The following is a 21,321-nucleotide window of genomic DNA, read 5'->3' as shown; positions in this document are numbered from 1 at the left end:
TTCCCCTGACTGTTCAGACTCCCAACCACGTTTTCTTCTCGGACGTATCGGACGTAGGCTGGGGTGCGACATTAGACGGTAGGGAATGCTCGGGATTATGGAACTCGAGTCAAAGGACAATGCATTTCAACTGCAAGAAGCTACTGGCAGTACGTCTGACCTGGAAAAGCTTCAGGTCTCTCCTTCAAGGCAAAGTGGTGGAGGTGAACTCGGACAACACACGGCTTTGACGTACATCTCCAAGCAAGGAGGGACCTACTCTCTGACATGGTACGAGATCGCAAGGGACCTCCTCACCTGGTCAACAGGTCTAGACTTTTCACTAGTAACGAGGTTCATCCAAGGCAACTTGAATGTCATAGCAGATTGTCTCAGTCGGAAGGGACAAATAATTCCAACAGAATGGACCCTTCACAAGGATGTATGCAAGAGACTTTGGGCCACCTGGGGCCAGCCAACCATAGATCTCTTCGCAACCTCGATGACCAAGAGGCTCCCAATAGTTTGCTCACCTATCCCGGACCCAGCAGTAGTTCATATAGATGCCTTTCTACTAGATTGGTCACATCTAGATCTATATGCATTCCCTCCGTTCAAGATTGTCAACAAGGTACTGCAGAAGTTCGCCTCTCACGAAGGGACAAGGTTGACGCTAGTTGCTTCCCTCTGGCCCGCGAGAGAATGACTCACCGAGGTACTTCGATGGCTAGTAGACGTTCCCAGAACACTTCCCCTAAGGGTGGACCTTCTACGTCAGCCACGCGTAAAGAAGGTACACCAAGGCCTCCACGCTCTTCGTCTGACTGCCTTCAGACTATCGAAAGACTCTCAAGAGCTAGAGGCTTTTCGAAGGAGGCAACCAGAGCGTTTGCTAGAGCAAGGAGAACATCCACCCTTAGAATCTACCAATCGAAGTGGGAAATCTTCCGAAACTGGTGCAAGTCAGTATCCGTATCCTCGACCAGTACCTCTGTAATTCAAATAGCTGACTTTCTCTTATATCTGAGGAAAGAACGATCTCTTTCAGCTCCCACTATCAAGGGTTACAGAAGCATGTTGGCATCAGTCTTCCGTCACAGAGGCTTAGATCTTTCCAACAATAAAGATCTACAGGACCTCCTTAAGTCTTTTGAGACCACGAAGGAGCGTCGTTTGGTTACACCTGGTTGGAATTTAGACGTGGTACTAAGATTCCTTATGTCAGACAGGTTCGAACCGCTTCAATCAGCCTCCTTGAAAGATCTCACCTTTAAGACTCTTTTCCTGATATGCTTAACCACAGCTAAAAGAGTCAGTGAGATTCATGCCTTCAGCAAGAACATCGGATTCTCATCCGAAACGGCTACATGTTCTACAACTTGGTTTTCTAGCCAAACACGAGCTGCCTTCTCGGCCTTGACCAATATCGTTCGATATTCCAAACTTATCGTATGGTTGGAAATGAACTAGAAAGAGTATTATGTCCTGTAAGAGCTCTTAAGTTCTATTTAAAAACCTTTACGAGGCCCGTCTGAAGCTTTATGGTGTTCAGTTAAGAATCCATCTTTGCCTATGTCAGAGAATGCTTTATCCTATTTTATCAGACTGTTAATACGAGAAGCTCATTCCCATCTGACTGAGGAAGACCAAGCTTTGCTGAAGGTAAGGACACACGAAGTTAGAGCTGTCGCAACTTCCGTGGCCTTTTAACAAAATAGATCTCTGCAAAGATATTCGACGCAACCTATTGGAAAAGCAAATCAGTGTTCGCATCTTTTATCTTAAGAATGTCCAGTCTCTTTACAGAACTGTTACAATCTGGGACCATTCGTAGCAACGAGTGCAGTAGTGGTGAGGGCTCCACCACTACAATTCCCTAATTCCATAACCTTTTTAATCTTTCTCTTGAAATGTTTTATTATTGTTTTTGGGTTGTCCGGAAGGCTAAGAAGCCTTTCGCATCCTACTTGATTTGGCGGGTAGTCAAAGTCATTTCTTGAGAAGCGCCTAGATTAGAGGTTTTGATGAGGACCTTTAGTATGGGTTGCAACCCTTCATACTTCAGCTCCTAGGAGTCGCTCAGCATCCTATGAGGATTGCGAGGCTCAGTAAGGAAGACGTACTTAAAAAGGCAGAGTAATTGTTCAAGTCGACTTCCTTACCAGGTACTTATTTATTTTATGTTTGTTATTTTGAATAACTGCTAAAATGAAATACGGAATACTTAGCTCATAATAATGTCAACATGTAATGCTGGTCTCTACCCACCCCCCTGGGTGTGAATCAGCTATATGATCATCGGGTAAGTTTAATATTGAAAAATGTTATTTTCATTAGTAAAATAAATTTTTGAATATACTTACCCGATGATCATAAATTAAAGGACCCACCCGTCCTCCCCAATAGAGACCCAGTGGACAGAGGAGAAAATTGGTTCTGTGTTGACATCGAGTACTTGAGTACCTACTTGACAGATGGCGCTGTTGATGTACACCCCCACCTGTATAGCGATCGCTGGCGTATTCCGCCCGTAGGTTTTTCTGTCGGGCAGCAGAGCTGACAGCTATATGATCATCGGGTAAGTATATTCAAAAATTTATTTTACTAATGAAAATAACATTTTTACGCATGTATTTTGCCAACCAATCAGTTGGGAGTAATTTTCACTATGGGATTCCCTATAATATTAATGTAACCCTTCATACTTCAGCTCCTAGGAGTCGCTCAGCATCCTATGAGGATTGCGAGGCTCAGTAAGGAAGACGTACTTAAAAAGGCAGAGTAATTGTTCAAGTCGACTTCCTTACCAGGTACTTATTTATTTTATGTTTGTTATTTTGAATAACTGCTAAAATGAAATACGGAATACTTAGCTCATAATAATGTCAACATGTAATGCTGGTCTCTACCCACCCCCCTGGGTGTGAATCAGCTATATGATCATCGGGTAAGTTTAATATTGAAAAATGTTATTTTCATTAGTAAAATAAATTTTTGAATATACTTACCCGATGATCATAAATTAAAGGACCCACCCGTCCTCCCCAATAGAGACCCAGTGGACAGAGGAGAAAATTGGTTCTGTGTTGACATCGAGTACTTGAGTACCTACTTGACAGATGGCGCTGTTGATGTACACCCCCACCTGTATAGCGATCGCTGGCGTATTCCGCCCGTAGGTTTTTCTGTCGGGCAGCAGAGCTGACAGCTATATGATCATCGGGTAAGTATATTCAAAAATTTATTTTACTAATGAAAATAACATTTTTACGCATGTATTTTGCCAACCAATCAGTTGGGAGTAATTTTCACTATGGGATTCCCTATAATATTAATGTAAATGAGATACTTTAGCTTCATCAGAGAAAGTAGGCATTCCTGTATCATAACCGGATTTTGGCAGGACTATTGCTATAGATACCAGGGAGTTACCCCTCCTGCTGGTCTGCTTTACTGGCTCCTAGCTTTCATATTATTACAGAAACTCAATCCACAAGCCAAAATCAAGAAATGGGTAAGGACTTTTTCACTTTCCCCTTCTTCCTAGAGATGTAGGCTTATATGAGAATTGATGTAAAATAAATGCTATCTTCAACTGATGATACTGAGTGTCCAACCTTGCCAGATTTCCATGGCCAGCAATTACTCTAGAACCTCCGCAAAGTATTCATTTTGTCAGGTAGCAGCAACTTATGACAAAAACGAGGTCCCTTTTGCAAGACTTTCTTCCAAAAAGCTTGCAAGGTTTAGCTCTTACTATTTTCTGGTGTCAGGAGTAACCATTTATCAATCCAGACATAAATATCCTCCTATCATCCAGAGACTCTCAGTAAGGATAGTGTGAATTGCTTAGCTGATTATGCCAGTGTCAGGCGAGGAAATTTCTGTCTTAAACCGTATGACAGACGTATTTTGTTTCAGACAATAAATACTATGGTATACTGCTCTTTAGGTCTACAGATGAACTTTGGCACTAATGGAAACTTCACTAAGCCAGGGCAGCAGAAGTCAGCAGAGATGTTGAGACAACCAGTTAGTTTTAGTCAAGACTGGAGCAGAACTTTGACAAGACATAGGCTGACTAAGCATCCTGTTTCAGTACTCATGTCATCAGTCATGATTTCATAAATGAAAATTTTTTATTTGAAAATAAAGATCAATGCTTTGATACCTCTAATTTGGCTTTCAGTAGAAATATCTTGAGATAACTTTTGGTGGTCTAGGAGTTTGTGTCAGCTTAGACTTCCAGCTAAGCTGTGATAGTTTCTGCAAGGAAATTTGTCTTCTGGTACACAGGGACATTTTAGGATCAAGTTCTTAGAAATGCAACTTCCTAACTGTTCGTGGCTGTCAGTATCCCAGATTCTTACCCTGTAATCAGTTCAGTAAAGTGTGATTATATCTTCATTGATGGCATGACCTAGGGTATATGACATTCATGTTATTTTTTGGACCTGTGAGTTCCAGAACTATTCTATATTTGTCAGTAGATAACAGGGACTTGATCAGAAGTGGACCAAAGGCAGTGCACCAATTTTCAGGAATTTTTGGTAATTTTTATGGGTCTCCTTTATATTTGCGTCATTCATGTACAGTAAGGATTTTTTTTTATTTTCTAGCAGACCATTTCATCATGGTAACCTATGTAATGGGGCACAATTTATAGGTTTTTGTTCAACAAACAATCTCATTATTGGATGTACTCTTTTCCAGCACAAGGACATCCACAAATATACATTTACTTCACCATGTGACAATTACAAAAATCAAATAGATCACATAGCCATTGATAAAAAGAGAATGAGGACTCTGAGAAATGTAAGAAGCTATAAAGGTGCAGATTTTGGTAGTGATCACCAGCTCCTCATTGCCACACTGAAATTAAAACTAAAAGCGCACAACAGGAATGTAGATAGAATACCTAGGTTTGATACAATTAAGCTTGTAGAGGATGAGCAAAGAAACCTTTGCAATTGAATTTAGGAACTGATTTGCAGTCTTAAGAGACTTTAAGAGACGAAGAGCAAACAATTAATGAAGAATGATGTGATATTAAAAACACATCAGTCAACTGGTAGTGAAGTTTTGGGACATGCAGTTACACGGAGAAAACCATGGGTATCAAATGATACTTGGGATACTATAAAGAGAAGACAGAAATTGATAATTGAAAGTTTTTGAGAAAGAACTGAAAATTACAAGACAAGGATACTAAGTATTCCAGTATTGATACTGAGGTCAAAGAAAAGCCAGGAATGACTGGAAAGAATATTTAGACAGGAAAGCAGATAGGGCTGACAAAGCTATGAATTCAAAAAGAGACATGGATCTGTTATAACAACAGAAGATGAAGGAAGGCAACATTGGATGGAATACTTTAGTGAGGTCATGAATTATTATTATTATTATTATTATTATTATTATTATTATTATTATTATTATTACTAGCCAAGCTACAACCCTAGTTGGAAAAGCAAGATGCTATAAGCCCAAGGGCTCCAACAGCGAAAAATAGCCCAGTGAGGAAAGGAAATAAGGAAATAAATAAATGATGAGAATAAATTAATAATATATCATTCTAAAAGCAGTAACAGGGTCAAAACAGATATGTCCTATATAAACTATTAACAACGTCAAAAACAGATATGTCATATATAAACAATAAAAAGACTCGTGTCAGCCGGGTCAACATAAAAACATTTGCTCCAACTTTGAACTTTTGAAGTTCTACTGATTCAACAACCCAATTAGGAAGATCATTCCACAACTTGGTAACAGCTGGAATAAAACTTCTAGAATACTGTGGAGTATTGAGCCTCATGATGGAGAAGGCCTGGCTATTAGAATTAACTGCCTGCCTAGTATTACGAACAGGAAAGAATTGTCCAGGGAGGTCTGAATGTAAAGGATGGACAGAGTTATGAAAAATCTTATGCAACATGCATAATGAACTAATTGAACGACGGTGCCAAAGATTAATATCTAGATCAGGAATAAGAAATTTAATAGACCGTAAGTTTCTGTCCAACAAATTAAGATAAGAATCAGCAGCTGAACACCAGACAGGAGAACAATACTCAAAACAAGGTAGAATGAAAGAATTAAAACACTTCTTCAGAATAGATTGTTCATCAAAAATCTTGTAAGACTATCTCAATAAGCCAATTTTTTGTGCAATTGAAGAACACCCAGACCTAATGTGTTTCTCAAAAGTAAATTTGCTGTCGAGAATCCCACCTAAAATTTTAAAAGAGTCATACAAATTTAAAGAAACATTATCAATACTGGGATCCGGATGTTGAGGAGCCACCGTCCTTGACCTACTTACAATCATACTTTGAGTTTTGTTAGGATTCAACTTCATACCCCATAATTTGCACCATGCACTAATTTTAGCTATGTCTCTATTATGGGATTCACCAACCCCAGATCTACATTCAGGGGATGGAATTGATGCAAAGAGAGTAGCATCATCTGCATATGCAACAAGCTTGTTTTCCATGTCATTTGTATATAGTATGAAAAGTAATGGGCCAGGAACACTACCCTGTGGAACACCGGATATCACATTCCTATACTGTACTTACTATGGTGCCCATCAACAACAACTCTTTGAGATCTATTACTTAAAAAATCAATGATAATGCTAAGAAACGACCCACCCACACCCAACTGTTTCAGTTTGAAAACAAGGGCCTCATGATTAACACGGTCAAAGGCAGCACTAAAATCAAAGCCAATCATACGAACTTCCTGACCACAATCAAGGGATTTCTGTACAGCATTGTAGTTTGTAAGAATGGCATCACATGCTCCAAGGCCTTTACGAAAACCAAATTGCAAACTAGGGAGTAGGTGATTAACGTCAGCAAACCTATTAAGAAGTTTTGCCAGAAGACGTTCAAAACCTTTAGATAATATGGGAGTTATGGATAGGAGATATGAAAGGAATAATTTGATTGATATACCAAAAGCTGAGGAAGACCTTGATGTGCCCATGAATGAATTCAGTGTGTTTGAAGTCGAAGCTATCATAAAAAAACTCAAAGAGATGAAAAGCCCCTGGATACTATGGAATAACTGCTGAGGTGATACTGGTTGAGTCTCTTAGATTACTTACAAGTTATTTTGTAGAATGTGGCGTGAAGAGGCGAAGCCTGATGAATGGGAGCGGGGAGTGTTGGTGAAGGTGTCAAAAAAAGATCTGACTGATTGCAATAATTCCAGAGGCATCACTTTACGTCAGTAGTCATGAAAATATATAATGTAGTATGCTCATTCTTAAGAGATTAGAGAGAAAGATTGATGAAAAGCTGAGAGATGAACAAGCAAAATTTAGAAAAGGTAGAAGTTGTACTGACCAAATTTTTATTTTAAGGCAATGTATAGAATATAGAAATCCACTTTTGATGTCATTTGTTATCTATAATAAAGCCTTTGATAGTGTGCACCGGCCAATTTTTTGGAGAGTCCTGCGTTATTATGGAGCTGCTGTCAAATATGTAAATTTAATCAAGTCTGCTCATGAGCATAGCAAATGCAAAGTTAATTTTAGTGGAGTCCTACCATACAAAATTCCAGTGAACAGTTAAATACTCCAAGGGAATATGTTGTCACCTATGTTGTTTATCCTCCTCATGGGTTTTGTAATGCATAGAACAGTTGGGGATGGTGGAGAAGGATTGGACTGGATTGGTAACCAAATTAGCTGTCCTAGAGTATGCTGATGACGCCATTCTTATTAGCAGAACACCACAGAACTTGCAAAGCTTGCTTACCAGATTGCATGAAATATCACATGAGGTTGGGCTCATGATAAATAGAAAAAAGACTGATGATGAGAATGGAATGTGCAGTGGAAGATGAAATATCATTAGAAGGAGAAAGGTTTAATAAGGTGGAATCATTTAAATATTTAGGAACTATGATCTCAAATACAGGATCTTTAGAACTTGAGTTTAATGAAAGATTGAAAAAAAGCAAATCAGACAATGGCCAGGTTAAGTAAAATTTGGAAATAAAATTGCTTGAAATTACATTTAGAAATCAGGCTATATATCAGTTTAGTGGGATCATTGTTACTGTATGGACATGAATCTTGGTATAACAATATCAACCAGATTATGTAGATTTGAGAACAAAGCCCTAAGAGAAATATTGGGAGTTAAATGGCAGAACAGGATTAGAAATGAAACTATAAGAGAGATTACTCGAGTACCATATGTGGATGAGATCAAGGTGAGAGGTAGATGGAAATGGTATGGGCATGCTCTTCGCACTCCCCAGGAGAGATTAGTTCACCAAACTTTCAATTGGCTCCACAAGGCACTTGAAGAGTTGGAAGACCCAGGCCTACATGGCTGAGGACTATGAAGCATGAAGTAGATGATAAATGGAGAAGTATTGTTTTAAAAGCTCAAGATAGAGACAACTAGCGAAATCTAACCGAGTCCCTTTGCGTCAATAGGCGTAGGAGATGATGAGGATGATGAACCTAACTAAGGAACTACGGAGGAACCTTTTGTCCTTTAAATTGAAGAATGTCTTCTTCAGAACTGAAACATCTGTTGAAATCTTTAGCCCCACCCACACTCTTCACTTTAGATTTCAACCGCACAAGTACAGACATATAGTTGCATCTCGGTGAGACTAGGTAGACAGGCATAATCCAGGGAAGAAAAAGAATCGACCAGTTTAGTTCTAAGGGACTTACTACCACCAGTAAGTGTGCTTCCCTATTTTAAAGGATGAAAGATTTATATTCACTTAGGAATAAGGAAAATTTTTGAAAATAATTTTTATTTTTTCTAGCTATACAAACAAGTGTCATTTAGTAGCCCCACTTGCACTCACATCTTGTTGTTAACTAGATCTTTAACAATTTTTATGGCCTCTCCCACTGTACTTGAAATATTCACAATTTCAAAGGACTTGGGTTTGTATAGTTAGGGAAATGCAAATTAATTTTCAAATTTTCCATATTTGTATTCTTTGAGTGAAAAGACATCCATGCATCGCGATAACTAACGAAGAGTAAACTGAAAAGGCATACCCAATCCTTGTTCATTGCCATATACTTCCCTATATATACAATTTTGGGACTAGGGTGGTAAGGCTATTGAAGTGAGAGAAAATGGGAAGTTTTAAATTTTAGAGACTAGGAGTGTAAAGCTATTGAAGTGAGTGAAAATATGAAATTTGTAATTTTAAGGTAAATGTCTACAATTAAATTTCGTTTGAGTAAGAAGCTATATGAACCCAAGGTGAGCTCATAGAAATAAAACTGTTCTTTTAGCAAATCATTTCATACAAACCCAACTTTTTAAGAGTAGTGCCTATAGTAGCCCAATTCCTTTTATCTTGCTGATTAATGATAATTTATGCAAAAGAATGAGAAAAACAGTTACTCTTTACAGATGGCTTAGAGGTTTTTATGCATAAGCACATGTTTTTAGCTCTTCTGACTTAGGAATATCAGAAGATAAGTGTCCTGTGCTTTCACACAAAATTGAGGCTTAATGTTATTGTGTTTGTATAAGAGAGGTCAGTTTTATTCTTATAAAAACCTAATTTTAATGTATTTTTATTTTACCCAAGGTTATTACTTGATGTAATTTTCAGTTACAGTGAGCCCTCGCTACTTCGCGGTTCGACCATCGCAGATTCACCACTTCGCGGGTTTTTTTCATAACCCATATATATATACATATCGTGGATTTTCCGGAAATTTCGAAAATACCGCGATATCAGAAGACCCCAAATACGATACTGTATTTCGTTACCTGTAATTCCATTGATACTATAATTAGTAATATCTGCTCTTACTGATTGTTCATTGCATTACATATGACATATAATTCAGCACAGAAAGAAATAAAACACGAAAAGAGAATGTGACCATACGATAATTCAGTACAGTACTGTATACAGTACGTAGTAAAATTAAATCGAACAATGAACGCAAATCAGATGCAGTCATACCATATTAGAATGGTGTAAGGCTGCTGATGGCTACTACTGTATTACAAATGTAATGGATGTGCTTCTTTTCCATGAATCTTTTGTATGTATACGTACGTAGTACTGCATCCAATAATATTCTTTGTTGCAAAAATCACATCTCGAATAAGCGTACGAGAGAGAGAGAGAGAGAGAGAGAGAGAGAGAGAGAGAGAGAGAGAGAGAGAGAGAGAGAGAGCCTACAACAAAACAAGCGTAAAATAGCCTACGTAAAGCTGTATTATTATTATTATCATTATTATTATTATTATTGTTGTTGCTATTAAAATTATTATTGTTATTATTATTATCATTATTATTATTATTATTATTATCATTATTTATTATTATTATTACCATTATTATTATTATTACTGTATACGTAGGGTACCTTGTACTTTGAATTGGTAACCTACGTAGCATATAAGACGGATTGTGATTGGTTCAAGCGCTGATAGATGACGAATCAGAACCCAAGTTTTGTAATCTAGCCTGTGATTGGTGTTTTGACCGCTTCTCCAACCCGCAGCATCTTTTCGCGGTCACTTTCTCTCCCGCCGTATCGCTGTGTAGACGTTGTTAAGTTATTGTGAACTTTAATCTGTGCTGTGCGTGACTGTTTTAAGTTGAACTTTTTGTTGAACTTTCTGTTAAACTCTACTGTACAATGGCTCCCAAGCGTTCTGCTTCTACTAAGGCTGGTAGTGAGCCTAAACACCACCGAAAGATGAGGATGATTTCTGAGAAGATGACGCTTCTCGATATGTTGAAAGAAGGCAGAAGTTACACGGCCACAGACCTCGAAGACCTGACGAAATCGGCCAGTGAAGAAGACAGTGAAACACAGGAAGAGATCCAAGAAATTGTCGAAGAAACGGGCTTAACATTAGAACGGCTTGCCAAGCTCTGCAACCTTGCGAAGGAGGTGAAAGAAATGTTGCAAGAGTGGGACGAGGATATGGTTCGGTCTATGCAATTCTGCAACAAGATCGATGAACACATGACTCCCTACAGGATGCTCTTCGAGCGAAAAAAGAAGCAGTGGCAGCAACTTCCGATCACAATGTTCTTCCAGCCTCGCAAAAAAGAGCCAGTTCCTCCTGCTACTATGCCTTCGGAAGAAATTGAAGAAGTGTCCCAGTAAGAAGTTGAAGAGGTGTCCCAGGAAAAGACACCTCCGTCTGAAGAGACGTAAAATACTATCATTGGCTGCACAGTAGAAGACATCATCAGCTTCATCATCATCATTTCTACTGTGCAGCAAATTCATCGCCATCATCATTCAAGTTTTTCTTGAACTTCTTTCGTGGTGAGTACAGTAACAATCTTTATTTTTTACTTTAATATTCTAACATTTTAATATTTGTGCCTGTTTTAGTTTAGTACTGTATGCATTAGGTTAAAGGGAAGGTTTTAAAGTCTGAAGAGTATACATGTTGTAACCTATCATATTTTTTTTGTTTAAAATTTACATTTACGTACGTAAAACACTCTCTCTCTCTCTCTCTCTCTCTCTCTCTCTCTCTCTCTCTCTCTCTCTCTCTCGTAAATTGTTTTCCTGCTTTGCTACGTACAGTATGTACTGTATGATTTTATATAGATACGGTAAATAATATTTGTAATAACATATTTTCTAAAAGCTTTTACTGTAAATATCATTATTTATCACTTTCATCATGCACGTTAAATACCTTCTTTGTTTACTGAGCGTGGTTGTTTACTGAGCGTACTTTATGACGCCGTCGTTTCAGGCGGCGTCATAAAGAAAAACATTTCATTTGGAAGTCCTAAGAAAAATTAAGTAAAACATTGGTAATAACAAAATCAACATACTGTATAATCAATATACAGTAATCGATGCAAAAACTAACTTATACACAGATATGTACACTAAATGTGTTTGTTTCTTCATTATGATTAGAGAAACGTAAACAAAACATTGGTTGCCATTTGTTATCGTGCTTTTTGGCGTGTTTAGGAAATGCATGATATAAAATCGCCTTTAATATTTGTGCCTGTTTTAGTTTAGGGTACTGTAGTACATGCATTAAGTGTTCTGTACATTAAAGGGTAGTTTGTTAACAGTACTACGTACAAGGGAAGGTTTTAAAAGTCTGAATATACATGTTAAATAAATAGGTAAATATGGTGTCACTACTTCGCGGATTTTCACCTATCGCGGTCGGGTCTGGAACCTATCTACCGCGATAAACGAGGGTTCACTGTACATGCAAATTTTGATGTCTTTTGAAGACAACTTATTTACCCCACAGATTCATGAACGGGCATCAACATCAGAAGGACTGGAGCCAGAAGTCTTGGAGCGAAGGAGAAACAACTCTACTGTGAGGTATAGTTAAAGCATTAAAAAGGTTCATGAAAATTCTTCCTCTTGAAGTTTTGACAGAATCAAAAGCTTTCTCATTGTCTATAAATGTCATACATAGTGGCTTGTCATACTCGTTGATTTTATCATTAGTTCGTTAATTACATGAGTATGGTCAGTTGTTGAATACCTGCTTCTGAATCCTGTCTGCTCTCATGGTTGATTAAAGTTTAGCTGTCTTTATATTCGGCCTAATATTATCTTTGTAAATATTTTATATATTACTAAGAGTAAACTTTTTGGGCGGTAATTTTTCAGGTCTTTTTGTGCTTTCCATTTTGTGAATTAGTATATACTGCACACACACATTATATACATGTGTGTATATATATATATATATATATATATATATATATATATATATATATATATATATATATATATATATATATATATATATATATATATATATATATATATATATATATATATATATATATATATATATATATATATATATATATATATATATATATATATATATATACCCTGTATATATATATGTGTGTGTGTGTGTGTGTGTGTGTACGTATGTATGTATGTATGTATGAATACATTGTGTATATATTACACACATATATACAGGAGAGTGTTCACTCTTTATGGAACAGTGCATACAGTACATTATCTTAACAGAAGATACATAAAGGCTTATATTGTATTAAACAAGGGTTTGAAAATTCTCTTTATAATAGTTTGTCTCCCCAGCCTATTTTTCTCAATAAAGACCACTTCAAGCCACCAGCAATGCTGGATAGGGATCTTAGCAAAAGATTACATAATAGCCGTAGTATATAATGTTACCTAACAATAAATACAAATAGGCATTTATAGTTATACAAGAAACTATTGCTTTAATTCATCACTGAAAATTCTTTTCCTACTCAAGTACAATTTTTTAATGGAATGTTGTGAAAGGAGGGGCAGCAAGGATAGTGTCGATCATCCCGAGCCAATTTTCAAAGTCAAGAAGAAAACCGAGCCGAAAAAGGATACCAGTGCAGAGCATCAATATTTTTACATCATGGCTGATTTAGCACCACCTGAAAGGTAACACTAAGGTTATATGGTACATTTAGATAACTTCATATTCATTGGAAAGAAATTTCAATTTGTTGATATTTCTACATTTCTGTCATAAATCATAGTAATTTTAGTGATGAGTTTAATGGACGGGTAATTTTATGCCTAGGTTTCAGTATGTGAACAATGAGGACTTCCATTTGCAATGCTTTTATGTATATTTTTCCATTTTGTTCCCATTAGTTTCTATTCAGCATGCATGTACAGTTCCAGACAGTTCCACAGGGTCAAGTTTCCCGAGAAAGATGGATTTCCAGCAGCATGTGTGCTAGTAGCACGGACAAAAAAAGTTAAGATGGAATGGAGCCCTGAGACTGGTGTTGAAGGGGTTTTGCCACTGAAGTTTTTGCCAACAAACTTAACAAGATAGAGGGAACAATTTTAACAAGATAGAGGGAACAATTTCATATCAATTCAATACAAGTATATTATGCCTATTCTAAGCAAGGCATTAGATCATGCCATACCCTACTTCAACCATGTACTGTAGTTTATTAAATTCCCAAATATTGTTAAAAAATTTTGCACATAATTTGGACAAATTAGTAACGCAGGTGCGCGAACACACACACACACTCTCTCTCTCTCTCTCTCTCTCTCTCTCTCTCTCTCTCTCTCTCTCTCTCTCTCTCTCTCTCTCTCTCTCTCTCTGTGTGTGTGTGTGTGTGTGTGTGTGTGTGTGTGTGTGTGTGTGTGTGTGTGTGGCTTATATGATGTTGACCATGAGGATGTTACTGAAACTATTCAATAAAACATAAACCTTATGCTCTGTTGATAGTAATACAAATAACCAGGAGCTTAAACAACCTTGCTCCAAACCTTGTTAGCTGAGGGAATACTGTACACTCCAAGAGTTGTACCAACAAGGTTAGCTTGCCTTAGATAAATACCAATAGGAAGTCATCAACATTTTCAACATACGTTTGTTCAAAATGGTTAAATTTGCCACTTTGTTCATTTTTAGACCAAAAATTTAAATTTTCAGCTCCTGTGCTCTCATATTTACACCAAATGACCTGAAGTTTCTAATGAGGGTACCTTGGATATATAGCCACTGGATGTAAGTCACATTTTTTGTATACATCACTTCAAAATTATTAGTTTTAGTGACTTTAGTCTATTTTGTGAAAAATTTGCATTTTTTGCTCCTATGCCCTGGTATTTAAACCATATGACCTGAAATTTGGTATGGAAATGCTTATAGTCAACAGGACATTATTCACAATTTTTGCACACACCACTTCAGAATGATTTTTTGGGGGGATTTTGGCCATTTTTAGTCTAAAAATTTATATTCCCAAAAATGCCCTTTTAGAGTAGGGTGATGTTGTGATGATAAAGCCATTAGGCATTCATTTTTGTAAAAGATTAATATGGGCCAAAAGTTGCCTTTCTAGTTTTTGTATAGTATATAATTTGCCATTTTGTTTTCTATTTACTGATGGATTTTGATTATTATATACTGTATTCATTTATAATACTGATGATAATTTTACTGGTATTGGTAATGATAGTAGCAATAAATATCTATCTATATACCAAGGTACTTTCCGCAATTTGGTGGGGTAGCCGACATCAAACAAATGAAAAAAGGGGACCTTTCCTCTCTACGCTCCTCCCAGCCTGACGAGGTACTCAACCGAGTTCGGCTGGTACTGCTAGGGTGCCACAGCCCACCTTCCCCCGTTATCCACCACAGATGAAGCTTCATAACGCTGAATCCCCTACTGCTGCTACCTCCGTGGTCATCCAAGGCGACTGGAGGAAGCAGCACGGCATACTGGAACTGCGTAACAATCTCCCGCCATTCATTCCTATTTCTAGCACAATCTCTTGCTTCTCTCATATCTATCTTCCTACCACCCAGAGCTTTCTTCACTCCGTCCACCCAAACTTTGGCCCTCCTCTTGTACTTCTCTCATCAACTCTGGCATTCATCACCTTCTTTAGCAGACAGCCATTCTCCATTCTCTCAACATGGCCAAACCACCTCAACACATTCATATCCACTCTAGCTGCTAAATAATTTCTTACACCCGTTTTCACCCTCACTACTTCATTCCTAACCTATCTACTCGGGATACACCAGCCATACTCCTCAGACACTTCATCTTATACACATTCAATTTCTGTCTCTCCGTCTATTTCATTCCCCACAACTCCGATCCATACATCACAGTTGGTACAATCACTTTCTTATACAGAACTCTCTTTACATTCATGCCTAATATAATGGTGATATAATGAGAACAGGAGGTATAGTTATTTCATATACACAGTACGTATATGATGGATGAGGGTATATAATGGATTATAAAGAATAGAGAGAGAGAGAGAGAGAGAGAGAGAGAGATGCATAATTTGGTATTATTGATTTGATGTTTTATTTGTCTCTCGATCTCTGTAAGCAGTAATATTCATGCCAACAACCCTATACCTACCACCAGTGTATGAAGACTCCCTCACATCTCTGGTCAGGACTACCAACATAAATCCTGTCACAAACTTTTCTTGCTCGGGAAACTGAACTCGGTGGAATTGTCTTAGAACTGTACCATTCGGTGCCATCACGTACTGTATTTCTTTTTTGACGAGTTAGTAAGAACTGTAAAAGACATTACTTGGGGCTTCACTTTGTGAGAAATGTCTCCCTACTACAAACTTTTTAGAGGAATCAGAGATATTGATTTGCAACATAGCATCTTTAAAGTTAAAGATTTTTAAATATTAAAAAATAAATTTTATTTTAGCACATAAGTCACTTTAATAATTATAATTAAAAATTCTTTTACCTTCTTTAGCTTGGGAGATAGCAGAGCATATGAAGTAATTCTTTGTGCGCTGCGTTTTAATGTCAATAGTCTTCTCACCATAGCGCCTGACTTCAGTAAGCCAAACACCAAGCCTTATAGGTAAGTAATAAAATTTAATTTTGAGTTTCACTATATAAGGAAGAGTGTTATACAAAATTATTTGGGATTAACAAAGAATACATTACTCTTTTACAGTACCAGTACTGTACCTTTTATTATGAGTAACTATGAATATGAGCATAGATTTTTTTTATTGATTTACAAGTATTGCATCGGTCTGAAAGCAAATCTTTTATGAAGTATGGGTATTTTTCTTAGACAAGTACGAATGAAGCTATGCCACCCATGTTGTTTGCATATTGTGGTCATGTGATTTTACTTCATTTTGTCTCACATTAGCTTGCATCACCCCATTTACCCTTCCACTCTCCAAGCAGTAATTATAAAAGCATCATCTCCATGGAGCGTCTTTGGAACAGATCTTTGTTGAGTTTTGATGGAATTTTCTTTAACAGTACTGTATAATATCATGACAGTGATCCCTAAGATAGTTAAAAAAGACAGAAGAAGATGGTTTCCATAGAGGTGAAAAGAATTATTTCAAAACACAAGGTAAGTGTGTGGCTGACCGTACAATTGTACAACATCCACCATTTGTACAATTCTAAAGAAGAAAGATGATATCAAATCAATTGATGTTATAAAAGGAGTGTTGACATTGACGAAACAACGGTTACGTGTCCATGATAATGTTAAAAAACTGCTTATTTGGATTAATGAGAAGCAGTTAGCAGGTAATGTGCTTACCAAAAATATTATTTGTGAAAAAACAGTGGTATTATATACTGATCTTTTGAAAAAGGAGCCTGGTACATCTGCAGAAAATAAAAAAGAAATATTCAAGGGGGTTCTTCAAAGATTTCAGGAGGAGAATTGGCATCCATAGTGTTGTGCAGCACAGCAAGGCTACAAACTCTGATGTCAAGGCAGCAGAGGTGTTTGTTGTTGATGATAAAAAGCTCATGAGGCTGAGTCTTACATACGACAACAAGTTTTTGATGGTGACGAGACCAGTCGGTTTTGGAATAAGATGCCCAGGAGGACCTTCATTACTGACGGAGAAAAGGCGATTCCCAGTCACAAGCCCATGAAAGAGCGTCTAACCATGCTGTTTTGTGCTAATTCTCTTGGTGTATCACTCGGAGAATCCAGGAGTCTTTAAGAAGTGCACACTGTAGAAGAAGCAACTGATCATCATATGAAGGTCAAACAATAAATTTTGGGTGATTCACATTTTGTTTGTTGAATGGGTCAGTGAGGCTTTCAGTCCTGAGATAAAAAAGTACAGGTACCTTTTAAAGAACCTCTCACTTAAAGTTATGTTAGTTATTTATAATGCTCCTGCCCATCCTGCGGGCCTTGAAGAAGACCAAATGGAAGAGTTCAAATTTGTAAAGATCAAGTTCCTGGTGCCAAACACCACTCCAATACTCCAACTCAATGGTCAACAGGTTATCTCAAACTTTAAGAAGCTTTACGCAAAAGCAATGTTCCAGTGATGCTTTCAGGTCACCAAAGGGATCAACATAATGCTCTTAAGAGTTTTGAAAGGACCATTTCAAGATTTTTAATAGCCTCTAGATCATTGGTAAAGCCTGTTAAGCGGCCACCATCAAACCCTCAATTTTGCTTGGAAAAAACAATGACCAGAATAAGTTTCTGAACACAGTATTAAGGAATTCTAACCCAATCAGTTGACAATAAAACTGTGGCTTTGGGAAAGACAATGGGGTTGGAAGTGGACAGTGACAACATCAATGATCTTGAAAAACAGCAAGCAGCTGACGACCCAGAAGCTGTTGGAATTCCATAAGGTAGAGCATCAAGAGAAAATGTGAAAAATCACATTTCAAAGGTTAGACAAAAGCAGGTTCCTTTATTTATTTATAAACTAGCCAAGCTATAACCCTAGTTGGAAAAGAAAGATACTATAAGCCAAAGGGCTCCAACAGGGAAAAATGGCCCTGTGAGGAAAGGAAATAAATAAACAATATCAGAAGTACTGTAATGGAAAAATTAAAATACAGGTACAGTAAAATATTTAACAAAACATTAACAACATTAAAACAGATAAATAATATATAGAATAAAAAAAATACTTATTTCAGCCTGTTCAACATAAAAACATTTGCTGCGAGTTTGAACTTTTGAGGTTCCACCAATTCAACTGCTTATTCACATCTCAATTTGTTGGACAGGAACTTACAGTCTATTAAATTTCTTATTCCTGATCTAGATATTAATCTCTGGCACTGTCGTTCAATTAGTTCATTATGCATGTTGCATAAGATTTTTTTATAATTCTGACCATCCTTTACATTCTGATCTTCCCGGACACCAGCCTCAACTCTCATTCAAAGATAAAGTGCTTGTTACTTTGTCAATTATTTCTACTTTTATGGTGAATTATTAGTTTTTATTCATTTTTAATGTTAGGGGCTATAATTTGTGCAATAATTACCAATATAAAACCTTTAAGAATTAGTTTATATGTGTATATATGGACATGTGAATGCATCCGTGACCCCAGGTTCATTGGTTTTGAATACTCCCTCAACCAGTAACACCAGCCCTGTGTCTGTGTTACGAGTGCCAGTGAGAGAGTGTACTGCTTCCCCTGAGACTGTGAAGGAGAGAGATGTTGTGATGTCTCCATTCTCAAACTTGTTGGTCAAGAGGTAGCACTGGTGCTTTGAAACACTTTGGTGTGAAGTCAACGTTACTCTTGGTGAGGAGTCACAGGTAGGCGTGGTTGTAAAAATGGAGAACTGCTTTGCAGGACTCTCTGATCCACTGTGCAGTCTCTGTCAAGGGTTCTTGGTCTTTGAGGGTGTCCGCAGACAAACCTTCAGGTGTAGCCATGCTTAAGGATCAGTGAGGAAGAAGGTCACCATGACCTTCTCTAGACCCTAGGACCTCATGCAACTTCTTCCACCCAGAAGGATACTGGGCATAATTAGTCCTTTCAAGGTCCCCAACCTGACCAGTTTTACTACCAAGGGACTGCTTATGTTGGAGCTCCCCTCTCCTGCTGCCGTGAGTAAAAGGATGCCTCACATGCCACTATGTAACCTGGCAGAGAGACTGGGCTGATCCTTAGGTAGTGATTGTCCTTCAGGATGGGTACTTACCAGGTTTTTGGGGCCACCAGCCATTACCCATTCTGCAGACAAATAGTGTTTGTATCTCCCATATCACCGAAAACCCTTGTATTGTAGCAGATGTGAAAGGAATGTTTGGGGAAGATTTCATTTGAAAATAAAAGTTGCATCTCCGATATTCTTTAATTGATTCTTCCTGGAGGAGAGGTCAACTGCAGACTAAAGACTGGTCATTGACCTCTCCCATAAACCAATTTGCACAACAATCAGGTTCTTGATGGAAATTGTATGAATTGGAATAGATCTCAATTGTATAAAAATGTTGAGCCTGTTGCTCTTTTGATTAAGAATCTGGTTAACATAATTGATAGGTGTGTCCCTTCTCTTGTGCTAAAATACTGAGGGAAAGACAAACTCTGGTTCAAGGATGTTGTAGCCATGCTTATTAGGAGAAACAGAAAGCTTGTCATCTTTGGAAGGGTAACAGATCCGATTTGACTTGGAATAACCATACTCGGATAAGAGTTGTTGTTCAGGTAATTTATTCTTCAACTGAAAAGGAATACAGTTTAACCATAAAAGAAACCCTTTTTATTACAACCCAAGAACATAAGTGGTGGGCTACCCATAAATCTGCAGTCTTCCTTACTTAAACCTGATGGCTCTGTCAGTCACTGTCCAGAGGAAAAGGTAACCCTTTTGGCTGAATGTGTTTTGCAGTATGCAGAGTAATGAGAAACTTTATTTTCCTCATTCCTGTTTTCCTGAGGCTAAACTATCTAGTTTAGCTTTTCAGTCCCTTGAACTTAAAAATCTCATGGTGGACCTTGATGCTTATGGAGGTGTAGACCTAGATGATATTTTTCTTTTGTTTTTTATAAAGACTGCCGATTTCTTTTCTCTTGAGTTGTCTGTTTTTTCCACAAGTTAGCAAGAAGAGGTTCTTTTAGCATGTTTTTTAATATTGGTAATGTTACTGTACTCCATTAAGTAAATGTGTCTGCGGTAACTGTAGCCAACTGATTACTGCCCAATTTCCATAACTCACAAATTGTCTAAAGTGTTTTAATATCTTTTGGCAAAATGTTTGAATAGGTATGCTGGAGGTAATCATCTGTTCCATAGTTTGTAATTTGGCTTTTGAAAAGGCCTTGGAGCCTGTGATGCCCTTTTTACTATGTCCAATGCTGTGCTGAAATCTCTTGATTGTGGTTAGGTAGTTTGTATAATTGGCCTTGATTTTAGTGCTGCCTTTGACCATGTTAATCATGAGGCCCTTTTTTTAAACTCAAAATAGTTGGGAGTAGGTGGGTCTTTTCTTAGTATCATTATTAATTTTTCAGTTAGATTGCAGAGTTTTTGATGGGCACCGTAGTGAGTATAGGAATGTGATATTCGGTGTTCCTCAGGGTTGTGCTCTTGCCCCATTAGTTTTCATACTATATTCTGTGTATACATGATATGTGTTTTGGCCTAAAAAACAAGCTTTTTTGCATATACAGATGATGCTACTCTCTGCATCAATTCCATTTGAATGTAGATCTGGGGTTGCTGAATCCTTTAATAGAGATCTAGTTAAAATTAGAGCATGATGTAAATTATGGATATGAAGTTAAACACTAACAAAACTCAAACTATGATTGTAAGTAGGCCAAGAACAGTGGTTTCTCAACATCCAGATAACAGCATTGATAATTTTTCTTAAGATCATATGACTTAAATTTTTTTGTGATTTTTTTATTGCAAATTTACTCTTAAAAAGAAAAGCATTTAGTCAATTATTTCATCAATTGCACAAAAATGGCTTATTGAGAAAGTCTTAAGATTTTTGGGGATCAATCTATTCTGAAGGAGTATTTTAATTCTTTCATTCTACCTTGTTTCAATTATTGTTCCCCTG

The 21,321-nt window shown here is 37.2% G+C and overlaps 1 protein-coding gene across 2 annotated transcripts in view; it reads left to right on the top strand.

Annotated features, from left to right (window-relative positions):
- LOC137653715 (tectonic-like complex member MKS1) overlaps window positions 1–21,321 on the top strand; it is a 109,799-nt gene that overhangs the window by 23,468 nt on the left and 65,010 nt on the right. For both annotated transcript variants that reach the window (XM_068387316.1, XM_068387315.1), the window contains exons 5-7: window positions 12,252–12,328; window positions 13,283–13,414; window positions 16,249–16,359. In XM_068387316.1, the coding sequence (XP_068243417.1) occupies window positions 12,252–12,328; window positions 13,283–13,414; window positions 16,249–16,359 (320 nt within the window). The remainder of the gene's footprint in view (window positions 1–12,251; window positions 12,329–13,282; window positions 13,415–16,248; window positions 16,360–21,321) is intronic.

Source organism: Palaemon carinicauda, chromosome 14 (genome assembly GCF_036898095.1).
Source record: "Palaemon carinicauda isolate YSFRI2023 chromosome 14, ASM3689809v2, whole genome shotgun sequence".
Lineage (NCBI taxonomy): Eukaryota > Metazoa > Arthropoda > Malacostraca > Decapoda > Palaemonidae > Palaemon > Palaemon carinicauda.
Note: the sequence above shows the minus strand (reverse complement) of the source record. Positions and strands in the feature narration are given on the sequence as shown.